At 38.8% G+C, this 18,198-nt stretch overlaps 2 protein-coding genes across 3 annotated transcripts in view; one reads left to right on the top strand and one right to left on the bottom strand.

Annotated features, from left to right (window-relative positions):
• LOC127482463 (uncharacterized) overlaps nucleotides 1-18,198 on the top strand; it is a 225,693-nt gene that overhangs the window by 182,467 nt on the left and 25,028 nt on the right. The window lies entirely within an intron of this gene.
• CLPTM1L (CLPTM1 like) overlaps nucleotides 5,294-18,198 on the bottom strand; it is a 29,519-nt gene continuing 16,614 nt past the window's right edge. The window contains exons 10-17 of one of the 2 annotated variants that reach the window (XM_051812742.1): nucleotides 16,768-16,833; nucleotides 15,631-15,681; nucleotides 14,913-14,995; nucleotides 12,651-12,685; nucleotides 12,296-12,351; nucleotides 12,156-12,200; nucleotides 8,972-9,087; nucleotides 5,294-7,576 (exon numbers count right to left, since the gene is read on the bottom strand). In XM_051812742.1, the coding sequence (XP_051668702.1) occupies nucleotides 7,492-7,576; nucleotides 8,972-9,087; nucleotides 12,156-12,200; nucleotides 12,296-12,351; nucleotides 12,651-12,685; nucleotides 14,913-14,995; nucleotides 15,631-15,681; nucleotides 16,768-16,833 (537 nt within the window). In that variant the 3' untranslated portion in view covers nucleotides 5,294-7,491. The remainder of the gene's footprint in view (nucleotides 7,577-8,971; nucleotides 9,088-12,155; nucleotides 12,201-12,295; nucleotides 12,352-12,650; nucleotides 12,686-14,912; nucleotides 14,996-15,630; nucleotides 15,682-16,767; nucleotides 16,834-18,198) is intronic. The other variant, XM_051812743.1, reaches the window with a different exon arrangement.

Raw genomic sequence — 18,198 nt, 5'->3', positions numbered from 1 at the left:
AGCTGAGTATGCGCCCCAGGGCCTGGTAGTCTTACAGGCTGCTTAAAGCATGTTGCAAAGGCATGGATCACCAAGTTCCTCTCCAAGTTCAACTCTTCTCTTCCATCTGCTCTGTCCTGCTGGTATCTCACATGCAGTCAGAAAAAAGAAAGGGACTCTAGTTCCCAGTACAGGTCTGCTGGTAAGGATGCACTCCTGGCCCAGGGGCTGTAGGTGCTAAAGATTAAGAACAGAGAAGCGTGTGGCACGACACATGGCAAAAATTAAAAAAAATGCAGGACCCTAAAGTAAATGTTTGAGCAAGATGGAGTTAGCACTCTTCTACAGATGGTGGGGTGACTGTCTTCTAGCTAGGCTTCATAGTTGGGTTTCTGTGAGTACCCTGCAGGAATATAAGAGTTCTCTCCTTCCCAAAGATTAGAGAGTATCTCATCTTTGAGAGGAATCAACTAACAGCTCCCATTGTGAAAAAGACTTTTTTTTAGGTGTGTCACTAGGTGAAAGTTTTACCTCACCATATATGGGTTATTTGATGAAAGGAGAAAGGAATGCAGCATTACCCTGCAGAGGCTGCTTGGTCTCTGCCACCTGCCAGGAGCACTACCAGAAGAATTGACTGCTTAGGGTTACATTTGCATGTGTGGAGTAAATGCTGTACAAGTGCTCTGAGTATACCTAGCTCATGTTTGTGACTCATTGTACCAGAAGGCAGAAGTGTGGCTGCTCAACAGCCCAGTGTAAAACAATTCCTACCCCTGTGACAGCAGGATATGAGAGCCTGTGTGCACTAACCCTTAGTAGTGTCCTGAAATGGTCCAGTGATAGAAAAGCTCTGCATGATGAATAATCTAATTCTGCTTCTACAAAGCACTTTTCTTGGCATTTACTCTTGGTCTTGGTGATTCTGTGTTGCTGTCTCACTTCACAGATAGTCCATTCTGATAAGAAATTTTCAGCTTGACTCTAAAAAAGAGTCAGTAGTTGGCAACTTCATTAGAGAAGGAAGTATCCTTTCACTTCTCTGCCGAGTCCTTCAGAGCTCTGCCACAGTACTGTGATACCACAATACAGTCCCAAGAAAGAACTACGGAACTGTCGCTGGGTATCTGTCGAAGGGGTCCCGGTCCAAGGGGGGAAGAAGACGCACAACACACATGAGGATCGTGAGACAAAGGGATGTCTGCCTGCTCAGAGCAGCAGGCAGCCTTTTATTAGATTTTCCTGCCTCTACTTTCTCACACACATAGCACAAACATCTTTCTACAAAAATACTAAGGAATGTGCACCTGCACACAGCTCAAGGCTGTGTCCATGGGGATTATCTGGTTGGCTTCACTGCTCCCATGAAAAACGGCCTAACAATCCACAATACTCCAAAGTCCTCAGACTTCAGCTGTGGGGCTGTGACTTCCCCCCACATCATGCCGTCCAACTCTCAGGGCCGCTTCCATGGGAATATGCAGCCACCTCCACCTTTCTCAGGGGAACGGTCTTACTCCCCTCAATGCCTCCAGCTCTTTTGCTTCCAGGGGGCCCAGGGGTTCCATGGGCCTGCCATCTCCCCCCACATGAAACTACATTTAACCTGCAGAAAAGATGCTGGGGAAGATTAATATGAAAAGAGGCAAAATATATGATCATGATGGTAGCTGAATATAAGACCATTACCTTCAGTTGGTCAAATCTTCAGCAGAATAAAACACCTGTTTTGCGTATGAACTAAACTAGCCTTTGTCACTGGAAGACTTTCAAATAATGTGCTTCCTTTAGAAATGTAGAGGTCAGAAGCTTTTCTCAGCTTTTTCTTTCTCTGTTTTTTTTTTTTTTTTTTCCTCTGGAAAGACTGGAAATGGCTGTAGCTAATCAGCAAGAGAAGAACACAATCCTTTCTGAGTTCCTGGGACAGAATATCAGAAAGTTTAAGGGACTTGTTTGGTACTCCAGCTACGGGTATTTATAACTAATCATGTAAAAACACTGGAAAAAAAAGAACTGTCATCTTTTCCCCTTGCCCCTTGGGGCTGAATGCATATCAGGTTTGAAGTGACAGGTGGACAAAAGTAGTAGTGAAGGACATGAATGCTCTTGTATCTTCAATTCTGAATTTTCAACTTTTGTTCAGTGGAGGTTTTTGATAATAAGCAAACATCCATAATGTATTGCTGATCTTGGCACATTTGGCATAGCTAAAGAGGATCAGAGCAGCGTGTATGAGGCTGCAGAGAATACTTAGTGTGTTCCAAGGATAATGGAGACAAGGTTTGTGATAGGGATTTTTTCAGATCGCATGATCCTCTGATATTAATCTGAGATCTCCAAGTTTACAAAAACTTAAAACTACACAAATTCCTCTTTCAAGTTTTTTTTTCTCTTTTTTTTTTCCCTCCTATGTACCTATAACAACTGCTGGGATGGGAGAGAGGTTAGCCAGTTCTTTCTCAAGCAAGTTGATGAAGGGTTTGTTGGTTTTACCAAATGAAACACTGCTTATTCCTTTTTGTTCTCATGGTCAGTACTAGGCAAACGAAACACTTGCTTATGATGGAGACTAAAGAGCAGATGTAGCAAGAGCTGAGAATTTCAGCATAGGAAATGTAAATTGCTAAGTCCAGTTGAAAAAGTAGAGGCTATACTCCAGTAGATCGTGTGAGTCCAAAGTAGGTACCTATGACAATCTTTGAGCTGAAGTGCAGATGGGAGGTTGCAGGGCAGCAAGGAGGCAAAGCGTGCTGGATAGACACTGCTGGCTGGCCACAAGCCAGGCATTGAGCTTTACACCGCACTGAGCTGGAGGTGTGCCAGGCCTGCTGTTCTGAGTGGAATGTAGCTGTGATCCTCAGGTATATGCTCAAAGAAGCATCTTGCTTCCGTGGCCAAGTGAGTAGCTGGACCAAAGCATGCAGATGAACCACATCAGTGACACATTTACCTGGCTACAGGCCTCTTGATACAGACTAACCTGTAGTTAGAGACTGCTAGAGGCAAATAATGCCTAGTAAAAAAGTTTGGTGTCAACCCTTCAAAGTCCAAAATAAGAGTAAGATAGTCCGTGAGTCTCTGAAGGTGCACAAGAATAGGACAAGAAATCATCATAAAGGCAACCAGCAGAGCTCTGTCTTAACAAGGATTGTGGAACTGTGGATGACAAAGGAGAACATGAGGATACAGAAACTGAGAGGTGACTATACCCAAATACACACTTTTCTCAAAACAGCTTGCAAGAAATTTTATGGCTAGTGTATGGCAAGTACTAAAATCACAAAGTACTGCTAAACAGAAAGCAAGGGGCAACAGGAGAGAGGCTATACTATTCTTTTCACCAAATGTAGGAAGGCATGAGCCAAAATGCCCCAATGTTAAAGTGTTTGTCTTTTGAATCTATTTTGTTCCTTTTGATGAAGGGGGGGTGTAATAAAAAATAAATTAATAAAACACCCACAAAATAAACCAGGATTTTTGGGGACCTGCTATTAAAAGGAGCAGTAAGAAACAGCATAACATAAAGGAAAAACTGGAGCAAACTGGTTAGCTCTAGATATTCTTAAAAAGGAGACATCACAGTTCTCCCTTTGTACTCAGAAGTCTTAAATAGAATCATAGAGCCATAAAATATGCTGAGTTGGAAGGGACCCATCAGGATCACAGAATTCAACTCCTGGCCCTGCACAGGAACATCCCCGAGAGTCACACCCTGTGCCTGAGAGCATCATCCAAATGCTAATTGAACTCTGTCAGGCTTGGTACTATGACCACTTCCCTGGGGAGCCTGTTCCAGTGCTCAGCCACGCTCTGGGTGAAAAACCTTTTCCTGATATCCAAGCTAAACCTCCCCTGACTCATCTTCATGCTGTTTCATTGAGTCCTGTCACTGGTCACCACAGAAAAAAAAGAGATCAATGCCTGCCCCTCCGCTTCCCCTTGTGAGGCTGTTGAAGACTGCAATGAGGTCTTCCCTCAGTCTCTTCTCTAGGCTGAACAAATCAAGTGACCTCAGCTACTCCTCATAAGGCTTCCCCTCCAGACTCTTCAACATCCTTGTGGCCCGCTTTTGGACACTCTCTAATAGCCTAATGTCTTTTTTATACATGCCTGTAACCACTGGAAAAGTGCATTGATCTCACAGATACAGGACCAAACCTCTCCTAGTGTGAGAGGTGAAGCAGTCAGAGACTGTCATTGGGCATCTGTAGAAGTTGGGCTCTTTCTGGCTCTATTTCTCAATACCTATAGCTAGATTTATTCACTCAGAGGGTTTTACACAGCTTATAAGAGGGGGAAGATGCTGTGCTGGTAACGGGCACCCACCTGTTTTAGATCTTATGATACGGCAAAGCTGTAAGCTGTAATGTAAGGGGCACTAGCACTATATATAAATTGCCATGTTTCACTTCCTCAAGATAAATCTCATCTTCTGATGGAAAAACTGGAAAGCGTGGTGTTTACAGACAAACTACAGGATTATCTGTCTTAGTGGTTCTGTCACCAGCTGTAGATGCTGCAGTTACTGGAGCGCTGTATTAAAAGGGAACATGTACTGGTGCTGAGTCCACATTTTAGCAGCAACACACAGCCCCTGCTCCAGCAGGAACAGAAGCAGAGCAGAGCAGAGCAGACTTCTCGAGCTCTGCTGGTAGGACAAAAACTGTCTGTGCTGCTGCCGATTTTGTGTATCAGTTCCTCCCGTGGCTCCAGACAAAAAAGTCATAAGGAGAGAAGGTCAGCTCCCGGAGAACAGGGTCATGGTGCAGGAAGTAGCAGGATATGGAAGTGGAAGGACCATGCAGGAATACAGCACAGCCTCCGTCACAGCCAAGACGCACTGTGCCACCAGGCCATGTACACCCACAGAGAGTCAAGCCAGCTGCCTTTTGTCACTTATGTCCTTACATAAGTGTAAGGAATCACAACTGCTACGTTATTATGCACTATTAAGTCCTGTGCAAGAGCAGCTTCCAGGAGTGTATGATTTTCTCAATTAATTCTAAAACAACCCCACCCCCCCAAGCCATTACAAGCTTAATGAAGATGAGGAAGTGAGATGGTCCTATTAGAAGTGAGGAAGTTTTTAAGTTACTCTCAAAGAGTTAAATAGGTCCTAGATACTGATAATCCAGCATGAGCTGCAATACTTCCAATGAAATTTTATGTAAGTTTTTCTTCCACATTAATCACACTTTTAAGCTGATGCCATTTCCACAACAAGGTTAAAACACTAAATATCTCCAAAGTTATTCTACTTACATACTTTTTCCACCACATTTATTTCTAGTAACAAAAGGTAACTCTTTATCCCGTATGACAAGTCTTTTATTTGGAAATGGAATGCATAAACAATGACTCAAACGGGAAAGTCTTGCTCATTTAAAGACTTAAAATATTCTAATTTTATATGCTTTATGACTATTGTATAGGATATTATGAGGTCATTTCCATCAGAAATGCAAGACAGAGGACCAATAAACTCACAGTATGTAAAGGTGGAAGAGTGATTTTTCAACAGCTATATAAAAAAAATGAGTGATGAAACACCAGAAATATCCAAATATGGTATTCTGGATTTTCAGAAGCTACTCTAGAATAATCAGTGACTTGGTTGTTTTGAAATGGTAAAAAAGGGGAACATGCTATATGCATTCTTTATATCAGGAAAAATTTTCACACACATTTAACTTATGAAATAGGAGCCACAAATTAGTTTGCTTAAAAGAAAACAGCTCATTCCAAACAAATTCAAAACAGGTACAAGATATACCAAATGCAACCCCAGTTTTGCATAGACTTACTTATGTGTGTTTGATGCTAAAATCAACAGTCCTCCTTAGTTACAATTAACAGCATAAAGAGACTTTAACATGAACAAGAGCTAAATATTCACTTCAAGACTCTTTTCCATTGCCAGGAGCACGTAAGGAGGACTTCAGTATAGGAGAGACATACTGACATTTCTTTTGCCCGTGACAAAAGAAATTAGACACATTTCTTAATTTTTTTGGGACCCAAATATTTATACGTTCAGACTTTTGCAGTATCAGAACTGGATAAAATCCACTTCATTAACCAGTTACAGACCATAGGAGTTGACCTGTGTTCTTCAAGGTTATTCAGTGAATATTTTCCATCAATTCAGGTTTAACAGCTTTGCACAAAGAGCATGCAATTGAAGAAACTTAAGAATCGTTAGGTTTAGTTTGTAAACATACTGACCAAAGCAAAACTAGAATTGGAAAGGAGAATTCTGCCTTTTGGAATTGTTTTAATTACATTTTATTTGATGCTGAAAGGAATGCACTCTGTATTTCACTTACTGTTACTAAGAAACTTGCTTTTTAAAATCTAGAACCATGGTTTCTAGATATAGCTGATAGCTGTGAAGTTTCTATTTTGGTATAATAATTCAACCTGATTATTTTACCAGTTTGAAAGAAATAGAGCAAATACTTCCCTTAATGAATTCCATTTCCATGGAATATGAAAAGGCATACCTGTTCTTCACCAGGATATTTTTTTTTCCTCTGTATTAGGGTAGTTTGTTGAACCTGTATTGTATTTAAGCGAATTTATTCCACCTGAATGAGGCATGTTTCATCTTATAAACAGGATGGGGCAGGTAGGGAGAAGAGAAAAGACCAAGGAATTATTCCCTTTGAAACATGACAGAACTGACCTAGTAGGTCACTGAGGTACCAAATTATGAACAATTTAAGATGTGTTAGAGACTTTCTTAGCACATAACAATGATTTGCATTATGTGAACAGCTGCTATGCAAGAAATCAGGTTTGTCAACAATGCAGAAGGATTTATGTAAACTTGGATACCTACCAAAAGAAATCATGTTACAGTTTTTTCCACACCTTCATTCAGTTTAAGACAACTAAAACCCTCTGCTGTGTTGTGGACCAAGAACGTGGCAGAATTTGAAGTTAACAAGCCCATCTGTCTCATCCGTCTCATCATATATTTCCAACAATGTATTTTTTAAGTTATGAAGTCACAATTTCTAGAATTTTCATTATCTCCATCATCAAATGAGAATTATTTGTAATTAATCCAATATTATATCTTTTATTTTTGACAGCCTCTAGTTTGGCAATAATGCTTGGTTCTTTAGTAATGCATTGTCTCGTTTTTTTCACTTTTCATGGCCTAGTGGTGTGGGCACCACACTTTCACTTAATAAGTTGTCTTAAAAACATAGATTTGGATCTTAATTACCATGGTCAGGATGCTTAAGCTTTTACTGAAGAGAAGCTGAAACGCAGGAAGTTTATATAATGACGTCTGGCAGACTTTGAACCTTGTGAGGACAAAAGAGGGTCTTGAAACAGGAGGATATCAAAACTAGATTTTGGCAATATAGAAGATGTATTGTCCATGTAGTTTTGTCATAAGCTTTAAAAATACTCTTATTAAATAAGTTTTTCCTTCCTTAAGACCAGATAATACACAAAGCAAGTAAAAGTCCAGGGGTCAGAATCTTCTTCAGTTCTTAGTTATTCTCTATGAGCTTTTTTTTTTGTCTTTTCTTCATAAGATTCTCCATATTCATTTACTCTGCTCTTATCCACAGGATAAAGCCTGGCAGAAAAAAACCAAATTATTAGTTACATTATAGTCTGCTATCTGAAGGAATTAAACAGCTCTACGATAGTTAATTTTAAAAGTGAATTTGTCATCATATTCTCAGTTTCATATTCTCTGTCCATTTGTGGCAAAACCCAAAAGTTTTAAAGATTAGCTACAGACATAACAGCTTCTTCACAACATGACTTAACCAGTTGTCTCGTAACAGGACCTCTTAGATGTATTAGCTCCCCTAAAGCTTGGCTGGAGTACTTCTCAAGCAATCCAGGATACCTTTCAAACTTGAAACCAGTGTCCAGCCCCTATTTGAGCTCCTAACTTCTAGGAAAATACCTCAGAAGGAGACTTATTTTACTACACTTACGTATGATTATATAAACCCCAAACTGCATTTAGTATTCATAGAATCATAGAATCAGTTGGGTTGGAAAGGACCTCGGAGATCATCAAGTCCAACTCTTGATCCACTACCACCATGGTTACTAGACCATGGCACTAAGTGCCACATCAATGATTAGTTAGATGTACACATCCATATATCCTGGTATAATCTGAACTTGTCTTAAAATTCTTGTTTGCTCCACATGTAAGTATTTATCCTTGGGAACAAGAAAACACTTTCTGTAGCTTCACTATGAACAATATTTCATGAGTATTGCATATAGCCTTCTTCCCCATCTGATTTTAGTTACTAAAGAATCTGAAACTCATTAGGTACTCAACTTACAAGAGAACCAGATAACTTGTGTTTGCAAACTAGATAAAGAGAAAAGCAGAGCAGGGAAGTCCCTCACCAGAAGACACCTTTTGCTACTGCCTTGCAGAGCAACTTGGAAAGCATGCCTCAGATACTGAGCATCTGCAGACATGTGGCCACTCAGCAAGGGTTAGAAGCCCAGAACTCCTAAGTGGGTTTGTGAATACAAGTTTAAGAATTTCTCTCCTTCTCTCTGCTTCAGGTATTTATGTCTCAGGCTTTAGTTGTGGGGTATTTGTTTGTTTTTTGGGTTTTTTTTGGTTTTTTTGGCAACTCGAAAATGTGAAACTATCTGTTGGGAGGGAAAAAGGGTAACTGACAAAACTTCTGAGTCCTGTGAGAAGAGGAACTTTTTGACTACTCTGTAGCATGTCCACAATTACTGTCATTTATGGGAAAATGCTTTTGTTCCTCTTATCTCAAGATCTTCTTTACAGAATCCCCTGCTCACCATTCCATTCACTAGGCATATACACAACTACCACTATCCAGACCATACCATGCTATATATTATACTATAGTATAAAAATTCTGCTTGAAGTCTACTCCAAACTGTAGTTCTTTATAGCAATAAGACTGCAACCATCTACAGCATTTCTAAAAACTCCAGTGAATATTAAAGAAAGTCATACCATCTTTGGTAAAGATACACCAGGAACACAACATCATCTCTAAAGCATGCCAGCCTATGAGATGTTGGCATAGTGATGATAAAAGCAAATATATCATCAATAAAGGTGTTGAATGCCTACAAATAAAAGAAAAGCATACTTCAGTGGGCTGTGAAGAAAGGAAGTCATCAGTCACACAAAGCTAGATTTCCTATGTTTTTCAGTAGGAGCACAGACTACTTCCATATTTATAGCAACACTTAAGAGTTACGTGAAAAACTAATTAATGCAAACTTTAAATGGCTTTCTTTGAATGAAGACCATACTGTCTACTACTGTTATAATTACGAGTAAAAAAGAAGTAGGACTGTTTCAGGCAAATGAGAGTATTGTCATGGGAGGGGAAAAACATGGGGTTAATTTCCGTGAAATCTTAAAAAGAAACTGGAAAAAAACCCCACACATTTGTTCATTTATTACTCAAATATCTTAAGATTTGCTAAATGTCACTTCACTTTCATTTTCTGTAGAAATGAAAAACATGTTAATTTATTGCTCCTAAGAACATTAATCATTGGAGAGATTTTAAAATATTTTCACTGATCTTCTGGAAGTAATCATGTCTTGAATAAGGGATGGATAATGTTCTGCACCATTTTCACTCAACTAGGCATACTATAGGTTCTGTTTCTGCAGCAATAATGAAAGGTAAATAAACAGAAGAGCAACTCCTCTGGATCTGGCTCTACCCTACAGGGAGGTTACAGAAATCAACTCTTAACAGTGCACTGGCTCTAATGCTCATATGTTGCAATAAACAGTTTCAACTCACTAAAAACATCAGGAAACAAATCCAGCAAAGAATATTCACTGTTGGGTTAACAAATTCAGTCATTAACATGGCTTCTCCTTTAAGTATCAGCAAGCTGTACATTAATCCATACCATAAGAAGGGGGGAAGTGATGTATCTAAGCACAGAAGGACTCTTCAAACTGAACTAATGTTTATATGATAGAACAAAACATCAGCAGCAAATGGGAGTGTTGGAGGGTTCTGATTAGTTACAACAGGAGAGCTCTTTCTGTCAGGTCAGAACAAATCCGTTAATCTGAAGTGACTGAAGAATATGGATGGCACTTCTCAAGTCTATTCTTTTGTCACAGAACAAAAAAAACAGGCCTTGCAAGTTGGAAAAGACAGTTTTTCCAAGTCAATACCTAAGTGAGTGATCCTACAATGATAAAAGGAAGAAAAAGCTAAGTGCTCTATCCTTCAGGCACATAGCCACTGCAAGTGAATGCATCAAGGCAGCCCATCTAATAGTGTTTAGACTAGATAATTTTCTTTTGAGAATACCTCACTTGAAGGTACTTCTCACAAATGTATAAAGGGCATAAACATAAAACCTACAGAAACTGGAAAGTCAGAGTTCAAATTAAGGAAAAAAAACAACAAAGCTCTCTAAAACAATGATCACAGATGAGCCCTCAGACTCTTCTTTCCACCTGAAGTGCAGGAGAGAGCAAGCAATTTTAAATATCCATTAAGAAAAAGTAAGTTACTCTCTCCAAAGCCCAGTAAGTTAAACATAATTGAAAACACCATATACTTCTTCCTCCATACGTACAAGCCTTTGTTCTGGGCAGTCTACGGCATCTAAACAGGAACATTAAATGCTCTGTAAGAAAAGGCTATTCAGCAAGGTTGTATTACTTTCAAAGCTTCTTGCTTGAATAACCTCCCTTCACTGTTTATTTAACTGCTAATGGCTCTGCTCAGTTACCATTTTTTGATGGTGAAGTGAAATTGTGAAATTATTTCACTAATACACCTTTTACTTCTTTTTTTTAAGAAACATGCTGATTTGCCTAGTCCATGCCTTACACACTATGTTTATTGTTATTTTTTACTCTATTTCCACATCAAACACTGCTTAGTTGCTATTCTGCTACCAGCTATATTTCAATCTGTTTTCCTAGATGTACTCTAGTTTCTTAAAAACGTTAAGACAGTAGAAAGTTGGGCTATTGCTGTAGGCTTACAGAAATACTAAAGCCTTGAAAGGTTTTTTAAATTTTTAGATTTTAGTTCTTTTGTCCCAAATAATCCGTTCAGAATTGGACACCATTTCTTCAGTGTTTTTTAACACTGATTCTTTTAAAGTACTGATGTTCTGTAGAACTGTAATACGTCAACACAAAGGAAGAATGAAAGCATTTATGAATGGAAGCAGAAGTAAAAAGGGCACAAGTTGATGGCATCTAGGTCTTGATGATCCAGCACATCCAGCCAGGGTTTCTCAGGACACAATAATCAGGAAAAAAAGGACAGTACAAAAATCCTAATGTCTGAGACTGGTAGGAAACGATGGAGTCAAAACACTGTCAGTTCTTTAGGGGTACAAGAACAAAACTAGCATATAGTTGCCAACTGAGGAAGAACGTAGGAGACCTACGAACTCAACACGGTTGTCACTTGTTATCTATATCAGCACAAGGAATCCTGACTGGGATACTTGGATATATTCATCTTGGTGTCTGAACACAATACACACCACGAGGACACATAAGTATACCTGTTATACACGTATCAAAGCGTTAGTAATTTGATTTTGTTTTGAAATAAACTCACCTTCTCCTTCTCCAAGGTCTGATATTAAGCTTTGTTGCAGCACTGCATTATTTCCTACTAGGGCAGACTAGGCAGGGGGGACACCACAGTGCAGCCCCTATTCCCCCCCCTGGAACAACCCACCACACACCATTGCCCAGGAGCTCAGAATTACCACACCAGCACAGTGTGTATAACTTCAGTCTCTGGTAGCTCCTGGAACCTGCCAAAATAAGGTCTCTTAGCAGTCCTATCTGTTTCTTGAGAACTATTCCTTGTCACTATAATCTCTCTCTTCCTAAAATGATGCATTAAACTGAGACTGATTGATTTATCTACAGGACCAACATCTGCACCCATACAAGACAGGTGACAGTACAAACAGCAGTATTATAATAAAAACTAGGATGCAAGTATTCTCATTATAACAAAGTCATTATGAAAACTGAAAATTTATTTTTTTTAAGGAGAGTTGCAAACAAGTTTAGTTCTTAAACAAAAAAGTACTGTCAAGCTACATATTACTAAGATGTTTCTTACAGAAAATAATTTTCAAAATGACTGCACCAAACTTCAAACTAGAGCTTTACTTACTTTGTATGTGAAAGCCTTCCATGGCAAGTGTGCAACAGATTTCATCTAGAAATAAAAAATATCAATTTGTAATAAATTGGGAAGTCTGGAAGTCTATAAGAAGAGACTAGAAAAGCAGACAAATTACTTTTCAATCTTACCTTGTAGTTTACAAAGAGTTGGGGCAGCATAAACAGGAATCCAAAAGCATACACTCCTGAAGATAAAATATGGAAAAAACCCAAATGCACACAGATGTACATCACACAACTATACCTTCACAATTAGTGATTTAAAGTAATTTTTTTCTAAAGAGAGAAGATGTATCTAATTCTTTTGTTCACTTGAGTTTACTCTTCTCCCTTTCTCAATCACTGTGATTATTTTGGAACCTACAGCCAAGTTATTGCTCTGTATTACACTGATCCAACTGACAGCAGTCAATTTTCCACTTTTGGGTCTTAGCCTCCATTTGAAGAAATAAGAATAGAAAAAAGAACAGAAGAAGGGACTCACCATTGACAAAACTGTTAATCAACCAGGAGTACCAGCTACAAACAAAGAAGACAGTCCAGTTATTTTTTCACTTCAGCCAAAATTATAACACATCCTCTACATGACTGTATGCTGACTACACCAAGAAATGGCTATGTTGCAAATTACTTTACACAAGAACTAAATACCTCACATCCTCTTTTGATTAGGAGGGGCTTCAGAGAAGGTAGTTTAAGCAAAGGTTGCTTATCAGTCCATAGATGTCTGGAGAGCTTTATCAACTGCTTTTATAATTTTTCAGACCATTCTAAGACTTCTGTATCCAAACTGACATCAGATAATACTGTGCACTGAACCCTGATTATATTAAAGCTTGCAAATGTAACACTCGATTCTAAATACCAAAGAAACACTTAATATGGCACTGTAAGGACTTATCAAATTTCAAACAACAAATATCATTCAGTGCAAGCCATGATAGTAGGTACTTTAGAAAAAAAAAGTAATCACAAGGAATCTACATTTTTCCTTCCTTACATCTAATAACCCTCCCAGATGTTCAACAGAGCACAGTCTTAACAAAGTAACAGTAGTGATACAGACAGTGTTTAAGTTCCATACCTTTGCTAGTGTTAGTAGAAACAGCTAATAAATGTGATGCTCAGGTTGCGTCAATTAAAATTAAACTTGCACTGCTGTGTTAGTGATACGTTAATAGCAGCAATACAGTTGTAGCAGCACTTCAATAATCCACAAGCATTTAAAAAATGCATCAAAAAATGCCTCCAAGATAAAAGGATAATCCACTGTCAACATTACTTGTTCTGTCACATTTCCTTACAGATTTAACAATGGTAAGAATTCTACGATATGAATTGTTTTCATTTCCTTAAGCTGCAGCTCATAAAACACCTGGCACACACTATTTTCCAGTACTGAATGAATTCACGAATTTTGCGAGAAAAGTAGGATTTTTAAATGCTGCATATTTGCTAGTTCATTACTAAGACAAAAGTCCTTTGAAAAAACTGCTTTTCTAACAGCCCAGAAACTGTCCCAGTTTCTAGTACAAGTGCTACGGCTCATGAATGCAGCAACAATAATTCTTCCTGATGTTATTTTAGCTACTGCTTGCTCGCTCCCATCCCTTCTGGGCCTAAAGACTATAAAAAATATGTCTACATGGCTACCACCACGCTTGTGTTTGCAGATTTTTTCTACAACAAAGTCTCACGGCTGCACACTTGCTTGCATCCCTCCAATACAAACCAGCTATTTTCACAGAATCACAGAATATGCCGAGTTGGAAGGGACCCAAGGATCATCAAGGCCAACTCCTGGCCCTGCACAGGCCATTCCCAAGAATCACACCATGTGCCTGAGAGTATCATCCAAATGCTTCTTGAAGTCTGTCAGACTTGGTGCTGTGACCACTTCCCTGAAGAGCCTGTTCCAGCACCCAACCACCCTCTGGGTGAAGAAGAACCTTTTCCTATTCCCTTAGGTCCTGTCACTGGTCACCTCAGAGAAGAGATCAGTGCCTGCCTCTCCTCTTCCCCTCATGAAGATGCTGAAGACTGCAATGAGGTCTCCCCTCAGTCTCCTCTTTTCCAGGTTGAACAGACCAAGTAACCTCAGCTACTCCTTCTACGGCTTCCCTTCAAGGCCCTTCATCATCTTCATTGCCCTCCTTTGGACACTCTCTATTTTGAGTGAAAATGGATAAGGATTTCACCTGTTCATGAAATATTGACCCTCCAGCTCTTGCTGAAGCATTAATATGTTGCAGGAAATCCATAGATTTAAAGGAATAAAGAGGCTTTTCTCAAAAATGCTTTTGCTTGCTTGCCATCCTAGCTATCTTGTTTAGGAACAGACAAGCCTCTTGGTCAGAGCAAATAATTTTGGGACAGTTTTTGCTTCTCTCTGTTACTGGACAAGTTCAACCACTGAATTCATGTCATCTCTCCTGTCACCATATTGGTCCTCTAAACATCAATGGCAGCTTTCTTCCTCCTCTTCTGACTGACAGCTAACTCATGGATGCAAGTATTGAATTCTGTTCTACAGTAATATCAGATTACTTGTGAAATACAACAGTCTGTAGCCTTACAGGGTGTTAAAAAACCAGCCATACTCTTCAGCTTTAGATACTACAGAACAAGGAAGCTTTCAGTTCCTGACTTATGAATTAAATAACCCATCATCTCCAATTCATTAATATAGAAAAAATGTGAAATGTTTCAATTCCATATAAGATCATTATTTATAGAGTTATAGTACCTTTTGTATTTGACATTCAGCAAGGAATAACCTGCACCTCCAATACACAGTGGATAGAGCAAATATGACAAGTATTTCATAGCCTAATAGACAAGGAAAATAGTTTGTTAGTTCACATTTGATATACAGATTTTTAATGGCATCAACCAGAAGACAGCAACATAATTTTTTCCTCAAAATCTTTTTCCTATTCCCAAATGTCTGCTATTATTTCCACTATGCTTCCAGTTCTAGTGGTGGTAGTGAAAATTCCAATGCCCAATTCAGACAACCCTTAGAGCATAGGCACCAACAGGCAGCACGAAGATCAGGGTCTAAGAGTACCTCCCTACTTAGCAACAATGTTGCCACTTATGCTCAATTCCTCTCAGAAATCAGGAAGCACGTGAACTATCCTTCAGTATAAATAACAAGTACAAATATCAACTTTCGGCTTTGTGAATGAACCCTTTCAGATCTCTCTTCTGGTAGTCAATTGCAATTCTACTTCTCAGAAAAATGTTTCAACCAGATTCAGCTAACAAAAGAACTCTTTTGCTGTTTTGCTCTTTTCATAAATTATCAGAATCAGTCTTCACTATCTGATCATCCACACAGTGATGATCCACTTGACAACTATGAGAACATGAAAATGCACTTGCAGCAAAAAAAGAGCAAAATAAGTCAGTCAGTAGGTCACATATATAGACTTCATAGAAGTCATATGATTCCCTCTTACCTGGGCATCATACTCCTCAGTTTTCTTTTCAGAGTCATTGTATGTACCAAACTGCAATACATATAAAAAGCATAATCAAGTCAGAACATGGAAGGAAAGCACTTGCTGTCCAACTCCCTAAACTCAAGATTTAAACTGCAAACTAATCTGCTTAGACATTAAGTAGGTAACAGTTCAAAGTTCTTATAAGCTTCTATGCAAGAGAGTTATATATCTGTGCTGTGCAGCCTTACAAGGTAGGCAAAAAGATTAATTTTTCCCTTCATATTTTACACCAAACTTCCAGGACTATTTTGCTTAGAAAAATGTTGTCAAGACAGCAGAATTCAGAAAGCAAAAGCATAGTGAAGGAGCTAAGATTTTGGCAGATATAGGAAGCCTTTATTAAAAAACCACGTCCACGTAGAGGTCAGTTCCACATGTCCAGAAACTATGACTGCTTAAACACAGTTCCTTGAATACTGACAAAGGAACAACAAGAGCTGTCAGTTGCTCAAGGCACAGACTTAAAGCAGCACAAAATTCCAGTACTTGTTGTGAAGTAAACACTGAAGATTAGACAACTGTTTCTCCTACCAACAAGATAAACTTTCGGTGTAGATTGCAATTTCAAAAGATTACACTCACATTAAAAAACGTTAATTTGAATCTCTGCTGCCACTGCATGTTCTGCAGTTGCAGGACTTCATTTTTACCCAGAACAATCATCAGAGTGTGCTGTTCCCAGAACATGTCACATCTTCTATTAGTTCCCCAATGGAGAAATTACACCTACAGCTTCATGAAAAAGATACTTTCATATTTCAAACCAGGATGTCAGTTAAGAGTGCCTTTCCAACAAAGTGGCAGGAGCATGGTCCCACCTCAATTTAGCAGGACTGACAGAGAAGTTCTGAGGATTCTCACACCATTAATACAAACAGCTGCTTCCTCTACAGAGCTCAAAGGAAGTAATAAGTTTGAAAATGCTCATCCTGCTTTTGGATTAAGCCCTTCCTAAAGAGCAGATGTACACAGGAAACTTCAATGGGTTTTCTTTTTGAATCTTCATCTCACTAAAAGCCAAGTTGTATAGTAGTGTGAAAACAGATGGATGACTCAAGAGTGTAATCATTAACAGGGCAATGTCTACTATACCTGAAATTTGGGTCTCAAGCCTTGCCACTTGATTGTCATCTTCAAGGCTTTCTTCACTTTCCAGACCTGTGATTAGCAAAAACAAAACATGCACGTAAAAGGTTATCCAAAGGAACGTCTTATGTAGGATCCAGATAATTAGAATCAAGATTCCAGAGCACCTATTTCAAGCACCCATTGCATAAAGCAGCCTGATTGCAGCCTTCTGCCTGTGTCTATACAAACCAAATGCCATGTCATCAGACAAGTACAACATTGAGAGCCTGGACTATTATGTCTCTGTACCAGATGATGAACTTTAAATGAAATAATGTAGTCCTTCCAGGATATCTGGATTGCAGCACTCAGGTGGAGGTTAGATGCTCTCAGCACCAATAGGCACCTGAGGCATTTAGAGTTTGACCCTAACGCAAACAAAGGTTTAGTTCATCTGAAAATTTACTCAGGTACTCATGAATTTCTGATGTATTTAGTTGGTTCTTTTAAATTATTTCGATCCCAAGGATCAAAATATAAGATACTCTACAAAAGAAGGAGCATATTTATAAGGGCATATATATATATATTTATCCCTGAAACTTAGTTAAAATTTCAGACAGCTAAAGAACATTTGAAATATAAGACTAAATTGCTATATATAGGAACAAAACCACCAGAAAATCTGTTACAGAAAACCTAAAACAGAGAAATACATCAGACTTTAAAATCTCAACTTACAGGAAAAAAAGGTTACAGTCAATGAAATGGTACTATTTAAGACACCACTGTTCATTACACAACAAACTGAAATTTAAGAATCACTTTCTGACTTTGCATTCAACAATTTAATCACTAGAAGTTCTGAACTGTTTTGCTTCCACAGGAAGTATCTGCAACTATAGTAGATGTGTAGTCAAAAATTCCACAAGAGTCTTGAACTTATTTTTAAATGCTGAGAAGTAAATAGACCTACAAGCAATGTTAGGTAGAGAAATCTCACCTTCCCATTACTGCTGACTTTGTGCTTTATTACACATAAATCAGGCTTCTAAGCAGTACCTGCAACCCAGTGACTGGATGTGGTCTTCTGGAATAATGAACACAACCAGCAGTCTCCCCCTTTTCCTCCTACCCCAATCACCTCACAGTTCGGGCACACTGTTTGACAGCACAAAGCCTGCTCTTTGACAATGTTTCCATGAAGGCTTGTTGACATGGTTATACTTGCCTGGCCAGGAGTGATGCCTATCAGATGATGTGATAGGAGGAACCTCAGCGTTGCTATATGTTTGGTTTCTACAGTATCATCTGGACCATCTCAGAAAAAACAGATACTTCCAGTTTATTTATTTGATCAAGGGACACAATCTCCTCTGCCACTGAAAGCCAGTTAAATAATGATGCAAACACAGCATGGTACAGCAGAATTTTCCAGTAACTAGTTTAGCATTC

This window comes from Manacus candei, unplaced genomic scaffold (genome assembly GCF_025592945.1).
Source record: "Manacus candei isolate 608988 ecotype Guabito, Panama unplaced genomic scaffold, ASM2559294v1 h1tg000088l, whole genome shotgun sequence".
NCBI lineage: Eukaryota > Metazoa > Chordata > Aves > Passeriformes > Pipridae > Manacus > Manacus candei.
The sequence above is the reverse complement of the archived record's forward strand: the minus strand, read 5'-3'. Positions and strand labels throughout refer to the sequence as shown.